Raw genomic sequence first — 19,798 nt, forward strand, 5'->3', positions numbered from 1 at the left:
TGTTATAGATAAAGCAAAGAATGAGAGGAGCTTAGACCATCACATAAGTTGTTATTGCACAGTCTAGCTCCTCCTCCTTTGACTATTAAATAATGTAAGAATGCACACAAATTTAATATCAATGACCATAAAATTTTCCGAAGATATTTTTCAAATGTTTACACAACACATTATCAAACATACAAATTCAGAATGGAGCACAGGGACTTCAAACTAACTCTTACCCATATCAAACCCTACCACAGACCTGTTAAATTCCCAAACCAAACACTAAATTAAAGCATGGGTTTCTCAAACTTCAAATATTAAGTTGTCCCTGGACATAAGACAATGACGACCCAATCACTCGATCGATTTGTTGTTGTTATGAAAGAGACGACACCTTCAAAACTGGTGTATAAATGTTACTTTCTTATCAAAATCTTTAACTCCTCTAAAACTACACGTCTTGTGTGTATCAAAGACTTTGCATATACACACCCCACCTCCTTAAAGTTTATTTAGGAGGGAACGGGAACGCTTTTCGATAACTGCAATAATTGCTCTCTGGTCTGAATTTAAATACCAAGGCATTAAATGCATGTACATGTATCGTAAATAGAAATATTACTACTTTTCCCGCTAATCATGCTAATCATATTTAGAGTAAGAGCTAGCTTTAAAAAGCAAATGGTCTGTCGGTAGTTGGTAGATTTAACTACTGACCTGTCTATCGGACAACTGTTTAAGCAAACTAGTTAAAATTTAATGCATCATGTAATACTACTATTAACGATAGTTATTACCAGTAACATGTAGTAGTCAAGCAACATTTTTTTTTATAGTTTTTAATAAAAGTCTAAGACACAATTGGTAAATAAATTCTTTATTACTTTGTTAAATATATTTCAGATCTGTATTGACGTGCACAGTTTGGCGTTGTGCAATCCCAAGTTTACTTTGAACACTTGGAATAGGCAATGTTTTCGGTGGATTGTTGTCCTTTTTGCTCTTTGGTCGCACCTGAAATAAACAAAACCCCAGGTGTATCGTTGAAAACATTTAGTCAGGGTGGATCCGAGTTTTTTCAGGATTGTTTCTGAATTTATATAGACGATTTTAAATTTAACATCTTGAATATCCCTCGTGGCTATCCCTTGTTTAAGAATGTTTATTGCCCTCTTGATGACTTTTGGTTATTGCTCTCGTTGTGGATTGTCTCATTAACGTATCCTCATATCACTTACTTCACATTACATTTCTAGATATCTTCTCTCCTTGAAATAGCTACTTTTTACTGCGCGTTATTAACTTTTTCAAAATAAAATCAGCAACATAAATTTTAATTAAAAGACATTAAATTAGAAAATTCCAAGATTTCAGAAAGTTGAACCTTATGGTTTCTTTTCTTTGTTTTATATACTAATGCATGTTTTGCTATGCTTTAGAAGTAAAGTATATTTTTGAAAATATGAAACCTTAAATATATGTTGCTACTTTGTTTTACTCAGTATATGTATTTCGTCTGACAAAAAGATATGAAAGTATTCTGGAATCAAATTAGCGTATTCTACCTTCGTTTGTTGTTTTGATCCAATCTTATTTCGCAGAAGTTTTTTGAACTGGTAAAGAACAATAACTGCAGACGAAGCACCAGCAATGCCGATAACTGTAGTAATAGTGTATCCTTCAAATATATATTTGATTTTCTTCTATACATGAATTTTGTTAAAATTGTCTCAACTGTCTGACTTCTAAAGTGTAAAACACTTTTGTTTGGTAGTCACACTATTCGCAAAATTAAACAAATTGATAGCAATACTAATGAAAAAAGTGTTTTGATAATACTTATCATTTTATTTTGCTATTCACCAATGCTATCACTCGTCAAATTAGCAACTCTATGTCGTAATAATAAACCTTTGACTGAATTTTTGAATGTTGAATATGGTTTGTATGTTACAACTCTGATATGCATGCACGGATTTTGGTTGGATAGATGTTTCACATGTCTGACGTTATTACTCGTTTCATCATAGTCTTGGTTTTGAGACTAAGTTAAGGACATGACGTTGGACTCATTTGACGGATACCACATCGAAAGCAGGAAAAGGTTACTCTATTGATTACTCCTCTTTGAGTAATGTGATTATGATTTTTTTTAAACGAAGAAAGTCATCAAAGATATAATCTAGCGCACCACACGCGCTTGTCTTTTAATATATAAAAAACCGCGGCGCTCAAATCAATAGAGATAAAAGAGTAAATAAATCTACCAAGTTAAAGTGCATATGAACAAACATACAAAAATAAGAAATTGGTGCCAGGTGAAACATTTAGCTTGGGTCATCTATATTTATAGGTAGAACATCAATATTAAAAAAAAATTAGAAACCTAAGAAATTTGTGTACAATCAGTTATATTCAGTATATTTCTTATTATTGTTTTAATCTCACAGTTGATGCTTTCGATTCTAAAAATAGTCTAAATGTCTTTTTTTGTGTAAAAAAGACGAAAAACGGATAAAAGCTTCGTACTTCGCTATGGAATGGAAAAAAAAACCGAAATGACAACTAGTAATTTAGCGCATCCATTTACGGTTTCAATTCTGGATTTATCTAATTAGGGGCTCAAACCAAAACATATGATTGCCAAGGATGTATAAAATCAAAACACCTGAAGAGACACAAGACCAAAATACCTACAAATGTCCTTTTTGTTGCAAAAGCAGATGATTAAGATTTTTCAACATTTTTAGTTTCAAAACGTTGAATATCTTAAAAAGACATCGAGATCAATATACAATATTCTTTTTAAAAAGATATACAACCTGCTAAGGTCTTTCCTGGCTTGTCAATGACACTGCCATTCCCTAAAAAGATCAATATTATGAAAAACGACAAATATGATGAACGACATTATAGTCTTTCTATGTTGTGATGTTGCACTATTGTTTCAGACAAGAGAGAAGGTTTGGTACCATTAAAACGTTTAATCCTGCTGCAATTGTTTGCAACTGTCCCAAGTCAGAAATCTGATAATCAGTAGTTGTCGTTTGTTTATGTGGTTCATAAGTGTTTTTCGTTTCTCGTTTTTTATATAGATTAGACCGTTGGTTTTCCCGTTTGAATGGTTTTACACAAGTGAATTTCGGGGCCCTTTATAGCTTGCTGTTCGGTCACGGTGAGCCAAGGCTCCGTGTTGAAGACCGTACCTTGACCTATAATGTTTTACTTTTATAAATTGTGACTTTGATGGAGAGTTGTCTCATTGGAACTCAAACCACATCTTCCTATATCTGTTTGCATATGTAATGCTGAGATTTGTTATCTACACCAAACATAGTAAACCGAGTCATATTATACACTTTTATTGATAGCAATACATGCAGCTGAAGTTGGTATGCATGATTAAACTACTGGTATACAGATAGACTGTCTTTGTGATGATTTGGTAACAAGCCGTAGATCATGATAGGACTGGGTTGTTAAACAATCTGTACATTCTGAACAGTGTTTAAACAATAACTTGATTGTCTTCTTAAATTACTCATCATTTCACCATGAATCCTTATCAACAGTACAAATTGAAAATGCAGCAATATTTCAAAGTTTAACTTACGGTATAATTCAACTGTTTCACACTCATCTTCTCTTTGCTTTTCTGGATAAAATAAAACCAACAATTTCAATATCGTGCAATATTATAATAATATTTAAGCGCTTCAGTCTCATGAGTTAGTTAACAGGTTATCTATAGTGTGTTACAGTTTTTTGTAGTTCCATTTGTTTTACTAGTAGTTTTTCTTTAGAGAAGGGATTTGATCATGAATTGATTGAGCATATTCTTTATTGGTACCAATTTAATAATGCTGTAAAGTGTTTTACATTTCATAAAACCAAATTTATGTGACCCCTAATACATGTACAAATACCAGTAAATGAATCTGATTTTTTACTGCAGCCAGTCCAACTGGTGCTGAAATGTCTTCAGAAAATGTGTCTGATCATACTCAAATTGCTCTAAGCATACAAATTAAGCGGACTTCTCATGAATTACAAATAAAAACAATGATAACCTAAAGACACAGGGTTTTCATTGTTCTATATATAGTTTCTTCAAAAATGAAATTAATTAATACAAAATCAACCTGACCTATTCAATTACCATAAGGGTATCACGATATTAGAGGAATATTTTTAAGTGAATATCCGCTTCATTTGGATAGTTGTCTCGCTGGCAATTATTTCACATCTCATTTAAAATAACAATATTTTTCAGCGAAAGTTTATAGGTTAAATTAATAAACACAATGTCCTGATTGATCTAGAAAAAGATAAAAACAGTGCACATAATTTTGCTTTACATTGTGTGAATAGGGGCATCATCAGTCGAGTATCTTACCACACAGAGATACATTACAATAATCCCAGTCATTAGAAGATATAAAACACCATGGACCTTTCAGTTTTGCGCTAAAATTTCGACAATACGTGTGGTTTAGTTGTATTTGGAAAGTTGTATCTGACCAGCGCAAACATTTATCTCCTGCTTGTGTTATACTGACTTGTCCTCTGTATGTAAGTCCCGCGCTATCTGCCATACACTCGTTCACTATAAGTTTAAAAAAACAACACAATAAATTAAGGCAACAGTAGTATACCGGTGTTCAAAAGCCATAATTCGAATGGGAGAAAACAAATCCAGGTTACAAGCTAAACCGAGGGAAATACATCAACTATAAGAGGAAAACAAAGGAACAGCAGGAACAATGAAGTGCAACAAAACAAACACCAACATACATAGAAACGAATTATTTGGTAACATCTGCCATATTCCTGACTTGGTACAGGACATCTTAAGCAAAAATAGTGGATGGAACCTGATTTTATGGCTAATCTAACCTCCTGCTTAAATGACAATGTTAAAAAATATCGCTTAAATAACAACACTACATAACAGAAATATAACACCAACACACACAAGAACACTCATCACAGAAAAACGCACAATAATTATATAATTGTCGCCACAACATGCAAACCAAAGAACAACAACGAACATCTTCCATCAACGACATACACCACAGGATACCACAAACAGTGGCGCATTTACGTCACGAACATGTAATCTCGAACTTTAAACAATTATTTTCACATTACTAGTTTAATCAATTTGCATGACAATGTTGGTATTGAAAGGCAATTTATAATTATTTGGACTATGAACGATAAGACAAAACACAATATTGAGCCGAAATCATAAACAGAAACATAAAAAAAATAATTACATGAATGTCGGATGTACAAAATATCGAGACACATCGTATAGCAATGTAAATGTACACTCGGTATGACAGTCATATTCGGGAATAGGTCAAGTTCGGAACTTAACAACATAGATGTTTAACCACAATCTAAGACGTGGTAAAATTGCCAACAGTTAGTTTAGCAACAAAGACACATCATATAGATCAACCAATCGTGATGGTGTCCATAACATAAACGGAGTGTCATTTCTAATCTTTCCTCTTCATAACTATGATGGAACAGTTTCTGGGTAAGGAGCACGCTCCTGTATATGAAGCCAGTATAGGTTGCATTTCTGTAAATATTTACAATGCAATTTCCCATAGGAATCCTTTTACGACTAAAACTGTACCACTTTTACTATGAAGTTTTGAAAAAAATCATATCCTAGAATTGAAAGTTTATATACACCACAATTTTTTTCATAGGTCAAACTATAGGGATGTGCGACATATTTTCAACGTTTATATGCCCTGAACTTCTAAGAGTTTAAACTAACACTCATTTTCTTAACTGCCCCCTCCTCGACTGTAGGGTTTCCACAGATTTCAATATAAACAATAAACACATGTAAATTTACTGGTAATATTCCCAAGTTATGTCTCTGTGAGATGCAACACAGAGAGCATAACTGGGAACCAGTATGTAAACAAAATTAATTTTCTATGAATATTCAAGATCTCCCCAAAAGAGCCGTGATTTGAGAAACAGCTGTACAAAGTGCAACCTATAGTGTGAACATGCACGAGCATAACGTATCAATTGAGATATGTAAACACCGTACGACGGAGCAGAGGGAAAGTTACTGCTGAGAAATGGGAAATTGATAATTTGGAAGTTGAAATCATCCCGTTTGTCATTTATTTTAGTGTGAAGTCGTCCATCTTTTTTTAATAACGACGAAAAGATCAAGATATGGGGCAGTTCTTCTTGTATCAGTAGAACCCTTAATTTCAAGTTCACTGGGATATATGTGATGCAAGCGCTAACAGAAATATGGGTTATTCAGTGATATGACATATATATCTATAAGTAAAATAAAAGAATATTGCAAGGTGCTTTTTCTTTTTGTCTTGTAGCCGAACCAAATACATTTTATTCCATACAAGTGTCAGGAAAAGAGAAAAGAGAAGGTCTGGTAAGGGCCGATTTGGGCCTCAAAATTAAGGTTGATCTGATGAAAGATTTTGGACACTTTTTTAATACTTACGTGTCTACATCAGTTGATTCAATTAGTTTATTAGGGAGATTTCAACTGAGTTAGTCATTAAAGACGATCAATTTCAAGCTTAGATAAGTAACATCTATTAAATATGCCATAATATGTCACTTTTCAGATGAAAGTGGCCGCATCCGTGTTCACTCTCAACCTTTATGTATTATCATCAAATATAACTTTCTTTTTAATATAAAGAATGAGCGCGAATACGACCACTTCCATTTAAGACAGAAACCGTATACAATGTAACTTAAATGCTAATATTGTGAAGATTTCGGTAATTTATCATGACTTAATGATGCTAGTACTCGAAACATGTGCATTGTATTGTCAAAAAGAGCCCATACTTATGTAACAGAAGTATTCTTTTCAATAAATAGATAAAAGTTTACATCTTAACAATTTTGTTAAACTGCTATATTTTTGGGCCAAAATTGGGTCTTACTGAACCTACACCTTTCATTAAAAAAGAAATGGGTGTATCGATGTTCTCTTTCTTTTGAATTTAGAGTTAATTGACAAAGAAATGGACAGCAGTATGTCATGATTTCCCAACTATGAACATCCCTAGAAAACGACACTTGTATTCTAAGGTACCTTCATCATAACAGTACAGTTCATCTTCACCATTGGAGCAATCCACAAATCCATTACATTTAAGATGTTCTTGTAGGCATTCCCCGTCGTCACATTTAAAAAATCCACCACTACAATCTAAGAAATAATAAAAAGATTCAGTAAAGTTTATATCATGTAAAAGAGAGGCGGATAATTGCAAAGGAATATTCAATCTCATCAATCGAGTACAAACTGGCAACGAAATGGAACAAAATGAGCGTAACAAAACGATACCTATTGAATGCATATTGCATTAAAATAATTAAAAATTGCCAAATGTGTTATAGAAAACGATTCACGTTTTTTTTCAAATTTGTTTTTATCCATTAAACGTTTTATATTTTGCTATTAAAAACATATTTGTTTAAAAGATATAAATTCAACGCATCGTGCAGAACGAATGCAATGACCTTTACACATTCAAGAACCACGGAAAGAACTATTTAAGGGGTTCTACGTCGTATGACGTAAGGCAAAATGCCCATTTCTACTAGTACCAGGATTATAATTTAGTACGCCAGACGCGCGTTTCGTCTACATCCCCTTTTCTTTCTAAAAATACTTGACCAATTAGGGTGACATTCTTTTCTAAGGAGCCATTCTAATAGATGATATTTCATTCGGTGTAATAGCATTTGTGTAATGTATGGTCAGAATTTTCATGATGTTTTCACAATCTCAGCTAAAAAGGAATCAAAATATAAAACATGTTCCTATGTCTTACAGGTCCGATAATATAGGAAAAGTTAATATATTATGTGTTTTCACTGTGATAAACATTGAGAAGCAGAGTATGTGCGTATGTACAAACATTTAATCTTTGTAAACCAATGAATAAAGATGATATTTGGAATATGAAAGCCATACCACAGCTTAATTATTGCTTTACTACTTACATACTCCACATAAATAGATAGGACAATATTCATATTTAACATTAGGATCTGTGGTGTAACACCAGGGTCCAGGATAGTTTAATGATGGATTCCTGCAGTAATTAGACTGGTTCGATATTTTGGTAAATAAGTGTTTATGTGGGGTCTGAGATCCCCATGCTTGGCAGGTACGTCCTGATACTGTAACATTCAATGTTCCATTGTATGATACTCCTAACAAGTCAGTCTTCCAATCTATACCTACACAAATAAACATGCTCATCTGTCACAGTTATTGAAATACAATCGTTGATTTTTTTCCCCAATGTTATATTTCAATGAAAATGTTTACTTTGTTCATAAGATGATAATATTTCTTTTTTCATACATGTTGGCATTAACATATATGTCTACGATTTATACCTGAAGGGAATCATATTTGTCAAACGTTTACCTTTCTATTAGACCCCTTTTTGGTTTAATAAAACAAAGACTAATTGTCCATCCTGGGTTTTCAGGAACAACACGTAAATATTTCAGTATCTCTAAAATTAACATTTTTCCAGAATGATTAAAAATAAGTGAACGGTTGATGTTTTAAGAAATAGATCAGATCGATCATGATTGTGTAGATAAAGAGTCAGTGCTCATAACCTTGCCATTGAAAGAGGAAGATATTTAAAGTGCCAGAGATCAAAGAATTGTGAAATCTGTAAAAGTGGCGAAATTGAGAATGAACAGCACATGCTGTCCCACTGCAGAGGTAGCTCCAGTTTTAGATAGACTTTTGTATAAAGCTTATACTTAATAACAAATCTTACATGGCATTAAAACTATATTTCTCTTTCGTAACAAATTGTTTAAATGCAAGAAGTAATCTATTGCAAAAAGTAAAATCACAATAATACTAAACTTAGAGGAAAATCAATTCGGAAAGTCCATAATCACTTGGCAAAATCAAATAACAAAACGCATCAAAAACGAATGGACAAGAACTGTCATATTCCTGACTTGGTACAGGCATTTTCAAATGTAGAAAATGGTGGATTAAACCTGGTTTTATAGCGCTAACCCTCTCACTTTGATGACAGTCTCATCAATTTCCGTTATATTTACATTGATGCGTTAACTAAACAGACACAATAAATAGAATAGTCAGAATATGGGTTCATCAGTCATGATCGTATAACAATTTTAAAAGGAGCAATTTAACAGAACACAAAAACATCTATCTACAAACACATTCATTGATTTGTGTGTCTGACGTCAGAAAATTTTATACGTCACATAGATTTGTCGTTCAATGTGCATACAAACAATTTTAAAATTTACCTAGACAATGTTAGCATACAGGGTTAAAAAATGAAAAAGATGTAAGAATAAATTTCAGAAATAGACCGAAATTTAAACTAGTCCAAAAGTTATATATAGAATTTATAAGAATCCACAAATAGTTAATTCCACTACGCGATTGAATGATTGTGTCGTTTGTGGTTCAACGTATATAGTAATTCATAATAGAAATATATCATAATGACATAAATTAGAATAATATCATACTGACGGGATCTTTTAAAGTACAGAGTCACGTTATAAGAACCAAAGAAATACAAAAAGTCGCATATACAAAACACACCACTAAAAAATGAAAGATAATACAAACACATTGACAAGATGTATAAGTACCGAGCCACGTCAAACGAATATCACATAAAACCATTCAACAGCAAAAGTAATATTAATAATAGAACAAAGACAAATGAGAGAACTATAAAACACGTTGTTAAGATGATAAACAACATCAGTACGCAGAATCTATACACCAAGACCATCGTGTATTATTTGTGAAGTTGATACGGAATATTTATCAACAAGGTCTTGGTACCTTCCGATAAACTTTTTTAGAAAAAGGACCAGACGTTCTTTGACATACCCCTGGTTCATCAACTTTCTACTCAGACACTGATGACGTTTTACAAAGTCTGAGTAGGAGCTGCAAGCTCTTGTATATCGAATAAGTTGGGAAATATATATCCCATATGCAGGTGAAGTTGGTATATTGCTACTAAGGTGGGGAAAAATTTATAATTTCAAAATTAAAATCGTCTCGTTTGTCATAGATTCTGGTACTGAGATGACTGTGTAAGTCAAATTCGAGATATAAGTCTAAAAATGAAGCGGAGGAAGCCATGTCTGTTGTTTCTTTAATCTCTAGTTCTGGGGGATATATTAATGGAACCCAATCAGAAAAATTCGGATTGTTTATGGAAAGAACATCATCAATATATCTGAAAGTGAAATTAAATAATCTGGCTTCTTTGATCCTCTTGTTTTTGACAAGTGTCTGGAGGAACGAACTCCGATTCATATGAAAATAAGAAGAGGTCGGCAAGAAGAGACGCACAGTTTGTTCCCATAGGAATGCCGACAATTTGTTGAAAAAGTCTACCTCCAAACTCAACAAATATGTTGTCGATAAGAAACTCCAGCATACTGACCACTTATTCTTCTGTGTAGCATGTTTTACCTTTTTGTTTGTCACTATTAACGAAATATGCCTTATGAAATCCCAAAGTAATAAATTTATAGCGTATGCTACCATTTTTATGTTGAAAGATAGATTTTCATTATACCTTTAATTTTTTATTTACATATATACAATTGTTTGTATTATACTACGATGCAAATTGTTTATCCATTCGGTCATTACCATTTATTGTAAATGCGTTTGTGCCAATAAAATATTGTCTATTGTCTATTTAAACAAGTTTCAAGTGGTTTACTAAACATTCGTGTTTTTTTTTTTTTGCGTTTAAAAATATGGATTTTTTTTGTCAACAGTACAGTTCAAACCAAACTGTTCACTACTTTACACTTTTTTTGAAAAACTTTTAAAAATTCAGAAATGTTTTATTTTATGGCATTAGTGTGTCGAGATTTAAATTCAAGTTTCAAGTCTAATATTATAAGAAATGATACATGATATAATGCCATTATACATGTTTGATACACACTATTGGTTGAATATTTGTTTAATTGTAACAATTTGAGAGGCAAGATTAACATTGTAGACCAAATGTCGAATTAAACATCATATTTACGCTTGGTCAAAAAAAGAGAGACAAGCTTGACAGAGAGCAAAACATTGAACATTACTAATGTATAACATAACCATTTTTTTTTTTTTTACTTACATGTATATACCGAAAATAACGCAATGCTTGAAATGGCAATGCAATGCAGTGTATAATTTCCCTAGAAGCATATTCTTAAATGACACTTTGATGTATTCTAGAAGAATGTGTCATTTAACTATCGATCCTTTTCAGTATCACAAAATTGAAAATACGGCATCATTTGAAATATTAACTTACGATATTGTCGAACTAATTCACAATCATCCTCTCTTTGCTTTTCTAGATAAAATAGAACCAGCAATGTCACAATTGTTTAACATATTAAGCATAATCTAACGGGTTAATCTCACGAGTTAGTTTGGTAATCTATAGAGTTTTACAAGAATTTACGGGCTCGTGTTTGTTTTAGAAGAGTAATTTTTGATAAATTGATTGAGCATATTCTTAGGGCCCCCTCTAATGCAGTAAGGTTTTCAGCATTTTGTTAAAGTAAATCTATATGGTCCTTGGAATAAACTAATCTAAATGAAACTGAACTTTTATTTCAGTCGACCCAAATGGTGAGCAAATGTCTGAACACAATGTGTTCAATCATACTCTTGTTACGTTAAGTATAAGACTACAGCGGTATTTCTCAGGAATTTGGTGAAAATGATCATTGTTCAAATATAAAAGTCATCAGAAATGAAATAAATTAGTACAAAACTAAATCACCCCTTTAATATCCATCAGGGGATTCTCACGATATAATAGTGAATCTGTTTAAAATGAACTTTCTGTATGTGTCTGTCCCAAGTCAAGACCCTGTAATTCAGCAATTGGTGTTTGATGTTGTATAACATGTGTTTTTCGTTAATAGTGTTGTACATACATCAGGTCGTTATTTATCTCGTTTGTAATGTTTTTCGTTTTTAGTTCGGGCCTATAATTATATTTTACTACTAGTATGCAGTCATGGGTATTTCCCATTGTTGAAGGCCGTACGGCAACCCAGAGTTGTTAACTTCTATGTCATTTGGAATTCTGGTGGAGATTTGACTCATCTTCTTATTCTTATATCAGCTAATTTGGACTCTGTTGGGTTGTTTTTTTTGTCGGGGAAATCATATCACGTAGTATTTTAAAATAACCGATTTTTTTTCAGTGACGGTTTGATTGATCAAGATAAATATAAAAGAAGTGCACATAATCACATTTTTCCCATGGTGGGGATAGAGGCATCAACAGTCACATATCTTACCACACAGAGGTACTTCGCAATAACCCCAGTCATCAGAAGATATAAAACACCATGGACCTTTCAGTTTCGCGCTAAAATTTCTACAATACGAGTGGTTTAGTTGTCTTTGGAAAGTTGTATCTGTCCAGCGCAAACATTTGTCTCCTGACCGTGTCGTACTGAACTTTCCTCTGTATGTTAACCCCGTGCTCTCTGTCATACACTCGTTCACTATAGTTTAAAAAAAACCAATAACAACGGTGTTGTTTAATTTATCTGTGCATACAGTTTTATAATTTAAAAAAAATTGGTGTCGAAACATAATGGTTTTTCCGAGAAGAAAATATGTTATATAATAAAATCGTTATAATAGAATGCCTCTACTTAAGGATGTATGTACTGCTAACATAACAGCCCTTCAAATATCGTTTCATCTCGACGTTTTAACTAGTTTCCAAACTTCATGAAAGCATTTCTAATTTTTGTAATAAAGCATATGCAAATAATGAAATAAATCATCTTTGAAAAACTATATTTACTATTTGGATGTTAAAGACACATGCTATTTTTTGTCCTTTGTATTTAGTTAAAATCTGTGACGTTTCTATTCTGTACACTATATAGAATTGATAGCCAAAGCCCCCTCATGGGTCTTCATAGCAGCAAGACATTTCGCATATGTATACACTCCCACACTTTTAAGCAAATGGCCTCCTCCTTTTTTTTATAGAAAAATTCTCATTGCTGTTACTCATATAACCCTTTTTTGTAATGTAAAAGGCCAAGTGCCCCGGCATTTATATGCCCCGAACTTCGTAGAGTTTCCCTCAGAATTCAATATCATTTGTATTTATACTGGTAACAGTTCTAAGATATGTAACTATGAAATAAAACATAGTGATCATATCTGGAAACCAGTTAGTAAACTCTACGAACATTATACATCTCTCCAAAAGAGGCATGGTTGTAGTTGTATTTACAAAGTGCAACATATATTAAACCACAATTTTGCATTAGAAAATAGAATATTGTGAGCATACTCGAATAAGTGCGCAAAACGTAAAAAAATTGCAGGTTCAATATCACCCAGACAATTCTAAAAATGAAAAGGAGCTTATTTTTCACAATAACAACAATACCCTACAAATTCAAGTAAATGGATGCAATCATACTCGCCTTATTGTTTGATATGTAAACAATGATTTAAAACGAATGAAAGACACCAATTCAACAATTCCATACAAGGATTATGAAATTTGATAAAAAAACATTGTAAGCTGTTATTCTCTTGATTTTGAACATGGCGTGGACTGACGGAACAGACGAAAAACGGTATACTATAATAAATCCATTCTACGAACACCACTGTACGATATTACATAATACCTTCATCGTAACAATTCAGTTCATCTTCTCCACCGGAGCAATCCTCAAATCCATTACATTTTAAATGTTCTTGTATACATTCCCCGTCGTCACATTTGAAAAATCCACCACTACAATCTAGGCGATACAAAGGCATAAGGTAAATATAATATATATACACTCATAAGTCGTAAACAAATTGACATTATATGAAATGTAAGCTCTAGAATATTGTATCAACTGGGAGATATACTCCATATTTCAAGTACGATGGAATAAATACGTTCAACATCGAACATAGTCACCAAACTTTAATAATTAGTGAGATGAAGTTAAAGGGTAATTTTGTTTACTTTTTACTAGAAACTTAACTTGTAAAAAAAATTCAAACGGAAAGTTCATAATCAAATGGCAAAATCAAATGATAAAACACATCAAACGAATGGACAACTGTTATATTCCTGACTTGGTACAAGAATTTTCAAATGTAGAAAATGGTGGATTGAACCTAGTTTTATAGCGCTAAACCTCTCACTTGTACGACAATTGCATCACATTTCATTATATAGAGTTGTAACTATGCGTGAACAAAATGTCACAAATAAGGGTACACCAACAACACGAACCCCACCAAAACCTGGGTTGATTTTCGGTGCTCCGGAAGGGTAAGCATATCCCTCATGTGGCACCCGTCGTGTTGCTCATTTTATTACAAAGCCGGTAAATAGGCTAATTCCGTAGGTCATATTCGTGAAAAAGGGAACGGAATTGTAGTCATGACATAAGGAACATATCCGATATCATCTGTTTAGCAGATGTTCCATAACGGTCAAACAACTATGTACTCTTATTGATCTTTGGAACGTTTAGTATCTACAACAGATTGACACCTATCGTAGGTATGTTGTGGAGCACATGAAAGATCCAGCATTATAACGTTAATTGTGAATGACATAAAATCTAAAGATTCATTTGTACATAAATGATGGCGACGATTTGAAATTCAGATCCTCGCCAAAACTACACAATACCATTGTCTAAGAGAGTCCGATAGTTTAGAAAAAAGTACATATATTGTGTCGCTCTCTTGATGGATTCAAAACAAACTGATAACAATCCAGTCCTTTCGAATGCACTGTGCGTATGTATGCATAAAAATTAAGTCTTCTTAAACTCATGAATAAAGCAAACATCTGGAAAGCAAAACGAAGGACACTACTAAAATACACAAAAAGATACCAAAATTATATCGTCTACAAAAGACTCATCTGTGATGAAATTTTAAAATATTTATTTAACTACTTACATACTCCACATAGATAGATAGGACAATATTCATATTTAACATTAGGATCTGTTGTGTAACACCAGGGTCCAGGATAGTCTAACGAAGGATTCCTGCAGTAATTATATTGGTCGGATATTTTGCTATATAAGTGTTTATGTGGGGTCTGAGATCCCCATGCTTGACACGTACGTCCTGAGATTGTAACACTTAATGTTCCATTGTATGATGCTCCCAATAAGTCAGTCTTCCAGTCTATACCTACATGAGTGAACATGTTTTATTTGCAGAGTTATTTAAGACAGTTATTTAATGTTAATATTTTTTCTAAGGTTTTGTTTCAATTAAAAGTTTGAGTTCGTCTATAAGATAAAATGACATATATGTGTTAGTTTTAATCTTAATACCAACGGTTTGGATCCAAATCGTTTTATTTACACAAATCACATTTCATACTCAACTATATCCTTTAGTGATTTACAAACAAAATTAAACAATGTTTTGTTCTTTTTTTGGCCAAAAAGATCAGACTAAAGCGTTCACTGCAGTACACTCTCCTTTAAACTGTGTTTTCATATATTTGAAAATTTCGTTTTTTTAGTTTAGAAAAAAAAAAAAGGTACAAGGTAAGTTTCTGATCTGATAATTTTGAGAAATTTCACATTAAATATTCATATGCCATTATACAAGGTTGATAGATCTATACATCAAAAATTCTTTTGAAGTCAAAATTTTAAATGAATTTTTACAAGTCTAAAATATCAAACCGAAAGCTGGACGTATTCTCTAATTCATTACTATGACATTCTTGTTTAATGAAATGGTTACATTTCTTTTTATAGTAAACGGTCGCATGTTAGATAGTTGTATTCTTCTTGTTCCTATTAAAACCCATGAAACAATGTTTAACTAAGACTGTCCAATAAGAATAAATAATGTGGTATCATGATAAGGCTGTTCCATTTGGTATTTTTGTTCACGTTTAACATCTAACAGAAAAAAATAGTTTGCGTTATGTTGTAAATAAAATTAAAACATAACCAGAACTTTAAGTCATGTAAGTTGGTATAATTGATAATTTTATTTTATATTTACCTTGTATGTCTTGGTAAGAAAGACAGCCACATATAATATTGAGGAGATTGATAATTCCTAAGACAGACATCAACATTCATTCGGGAACAAATTTATCTTTTGCTTTTGGTAGTAAATTATGAATTACTTATAAGAAAGATGTGAAATAGATATACACACAATCATATCTCCTTTAACAGAAATCAATTTTGAGATAATTTAGTATTGGAACTATCATGATATATTATACCTAAGATGCATTTGAAAATCTATTGATTTGGGAGAGTAATAGATTGATTTACTTTAAAACAATTCAACCCACAGGAGTATCAGTTACACCATAAGACTGTACTAGAAATACAATACTTTTTTTGTTGTTGCGAATTTGCACATAATGTATCGAAATGAAAAAAAAACCCAAGAAATATAAGTGAGTTACATAAGATTATTTAGTTTTCCTTCCACAAGTACTGTGTGTAAACAATGTGCGCAACGAGGAAACCCAAGAATAGTTTAAAACAGATTTATCATAGAGCTGCACGTTATTGCTCTCATTTGTCGCCTGAAGTCGGCCTCAAATCGTCGTCGTAACCTTTTTACGTTGTTTTGCATATAATCTCAAATACTATAATACACAGGTGGAAACCGTAAAGGCAAAAATGATCAGCAGAACAAGATCTACAAAATTGCTAATATGACGAAAACAAATTCATTATAAGTTAAATAAATATATAAAATAACCAGTGCTTTACAGTCTCTTGAATAAGGACATACACATATAGAATTGTGTGTTTAAACATTGTTGTGATCGCTAATGTCTTTTTTAACTAAAGACGATGGTGTAAAACACAACGTATGGTCAAGCTGTTTATCAGTTGTAAAATTCTTGACTCAGATTGGTCCGAAAAACAAAAAGAATGAACAAGAGGACAAATGACACTCCAGATGCGAGAGTTTTCACAGTTGCTCTTTCAAAGCCAATAACTAATGCATTAATCATGCAACCTAGATAAAGTTATGCATCATTTATACATGCATTAGTTGCTGTTGGCTTTGAATCATCTTTATATAACTACGTATGCTCTGAGGTTTATTATGTAACACGCCAGGGCGCGAGTTTCTTCTACATGAGGCTCACCAGTGACGCTCAGATCAAAATATTAAGAAAGCCAAACAAGTACAAAGTTGAAGAGCATTGATGATCCAAAATTCTAATAGTTGTGCAAAATACGGCTTAGGCTAAATCTATGACTGGGATAAGAAAATCGTTAGTATTGCGAGTAATTCTTACTTTTTTTTGCATACAGTAAAATTATAAAATTGACCATATAATTGATATTCATGTCAACATCGAAGTGCTGACTACTGGGCTGGTGAAACCCTCGGGAACGAAACTCCCACCAGCAATGGCAGCGACCCAGTTGTGTAAATAGTCATCAGAGGTACAAGGCTTATCGTCGCTGGGCTTCTAAAATGTTGTAAATAACAAATTTTTCAAGAAAAAAATATCTCACAAACAGGCTTTGAAAATTTTGGCAAAATGCATGCTTCCAAAATGTCGTATGTGAACTTGAACGCGCGTTTCGTTTACATAAGACTCATCAGTGACGTTCAGATCAAAATAGTTAGAAAGCCAAAAAGGTGTTTTTTCGCTGATTGTTTTGTACATTAAGCAGCCTGTCATGCTTTTCTATGACGTCTTTACACCAATATGTTTGATATGTTGCACTGGTATGAAATAAGAAGATGTGGTATGATTGCCAATGAGACAACACTCGACCACAGACCCAATGACATAGAGGTTAACAATTACAGGTCACCGTACTGGCTTTAATAGTTAGTAAAACTGATACTGCATAGTTAACTATAGAAAACGCCGAATTGCCAATTATATTTAAACAATTCAAATGTGAAAACTAACATTGCGCAATGACGAATTACAAATTCTTAATATCAACAGTATAAAATACAATAATTTTTTATACATAATCTTTTTTTTATCGAAACAAAATCAATGTAAGTACCATGAATAGTATTTTCCAGCATTTCGATTAGTAAAGCTGGAAAATATTGTATTGTTGTTTCGTTTATCATCAATATTCATGAGGTATACAACATAGATATACTTTGATATTTTTCAAGCGCTTCACTTTTTAGCCGTCGTTTAGGTCAGTAAGCTTATTTCATAATTCCAATTACTCGTGAAGTCCGACACTTTAATTTTATCCGTGACAGTCATTGGCATCGCATACAGGGTTTCATTTATATTTATACATAAATTCATTGTTTTTTGTAGACGGTATCGTCTATAAATGACGGTTAAAAATTCTAAGATATATAAGTGAATACAATATTGACACATTTGTATTGAAATCATTGTATATGTTGATATTCGTAAAATTTGCTGCTGGACATTATTTGAGATACAATAAAAAAAAAACGGCCTTTTTCAAGTTCGACGAGCTGTCGTCAAATTCACTTTCGCTACAGATAAAAGAATAGCGAAAACAGATTAACAATATATTTACCATTGATAGGAAAAACATTGTTAATAAAATTGAGAATGGAAATGGGGAATGTGTCAAAGCGACAACAACCCGACCATAAAGCAGACAACAATTAAGACTACAATTTTCAGAGTTTAGCTATTAAAAAAAAAGAATGTATATTTCGTAATATTTAAAACCAAACGCAAAATAATTTGTTGTGCTTCAGCTTTCAGATATTCTTACTAATTCCGTTGATTCCGACTGTCCTATGCACCAAATGAGTTCGTGTAAAAAAATAAATATACAATAGGGAACGAAAACCAGGATAATTTTAAGGTATATTTTTATTGGTACTTCTCGTTTGAAACTGAAATATTTAAAATCTGGAAAAGAACAATTGCTGTTAATATAGGATTTGTTTAAATAAATTCGCTTGGGTAAATTTCGGAAACACGATTATAGAATTCTTCATTTCTTCAAGCAAAATTGTCATCAAGGTAACCAATAGTGTTATTAAACTTTTCAATTACAATGGGGAAAATTATTAACTTAAATACCGACTCCCAAGATAAATTTAGAAAGAGAGAAGTTCATAAAACCTGACAAAATCAAAGACTCTACTATATCAACTAACAGAACGAATTGATGACATATGTGTGTCGTGTCCCGGACCTAGTACAGACATTTTCCAAGGACAATAATTAAAACCAGGTTTAATCCTCCATTTTCTACATTTGAAAATTCCTGTACCAAGTCAGGAATATGACAGTTCTTGTCCATTCGTTTTTAATGTGTTTTGTCATTTGATTTTGCCATGTGATTATGGACTTTTCGATTAGACATATATTTATAGCTAGCTAAACCTCTTACTTGTATGTCAATCACATAACATTCAAGTATAGTTACAACAATGTAGGAACAAATTCAACAGACATGATGGGTACTAGTGTAAAAATTGGGATATAGCAGTCAACATTGTGTTATTACCTCAATAGTCTAATTGTAAAATAAAGACAACAGTAGTATACCGCTGTTCGAAATTCATAAATCGATAGAAACTAACAATTATGAAAGAAAAACAAAACGGTATATATACACAGCACACAAGCAAAGATGACAGACAAGAATGCATTTTTTTTTACCATAGACCAATTAATGAAAGCAACAGTAGTATACCGCTATTCGAAACTCATAAATCGATTGAGAAAAAAATAAATCCGGGTTACAA

The 19,798-nt window shown here is 32.4% G+C and overlaps 1 protein-coding gene across 1 annotated transcript; it reads right to left on the minus strand.

Moving 5' to 3' along the window:
• Window positions 1-849: 849 nt before the first annotated feature.
• LOC143047060 (plasminogen-like) lies at window positions 850-15,260 on the minus strand. The gene is made up of 11 exons (XM_076220038.1): window positions 15,029-15,260; window positions 13,744-13,860; window positions 12,379-12,588; window positions 11,376-11,417; window positions 8,023-8,262; window positions 7,106-7,222; window positions 4,385-4,594; window positions 3,602-3,643; window positions 2,811-2,852; window positions 1,554-1,666; window positions 850-1,002 (listed from the first exon to the last, which is right to left on the minus strand). The coding sequence occupies exons 3-11, from the start codon at window positions 12,575-12,577 to the stop codon at window positions 877-879; spliced, it is 1,131 nt and encodes a 376-aa protein (XP_076076153.1). The 5' UTR covers window positions 12,578-12,588; window positions 13,744-13,860; window positions 15,029-15,260; the 3' UTR covers window positions 850-876.
• Between the last annotated feature and the right edge of the window lie 4,538 nt (window positions 15,261-19,798).

Source organism: Mytilus galloprovincialis, chromosome 9 (genome assembly GCF_965363235.1).
Source record: "Mytilus galloprovincialis chromosome 9, xbMytGall1.hap1.1, whole genome shotgun sequence".
In the NCBI taxonomy this organism is placed as follows: domain Eukaryota; kingdom Metazoa; phylum Mollusca; class Bivalvia; order Mytilida; family Mytilidae; genus Mytilus; species Mytilus galloprovincialis.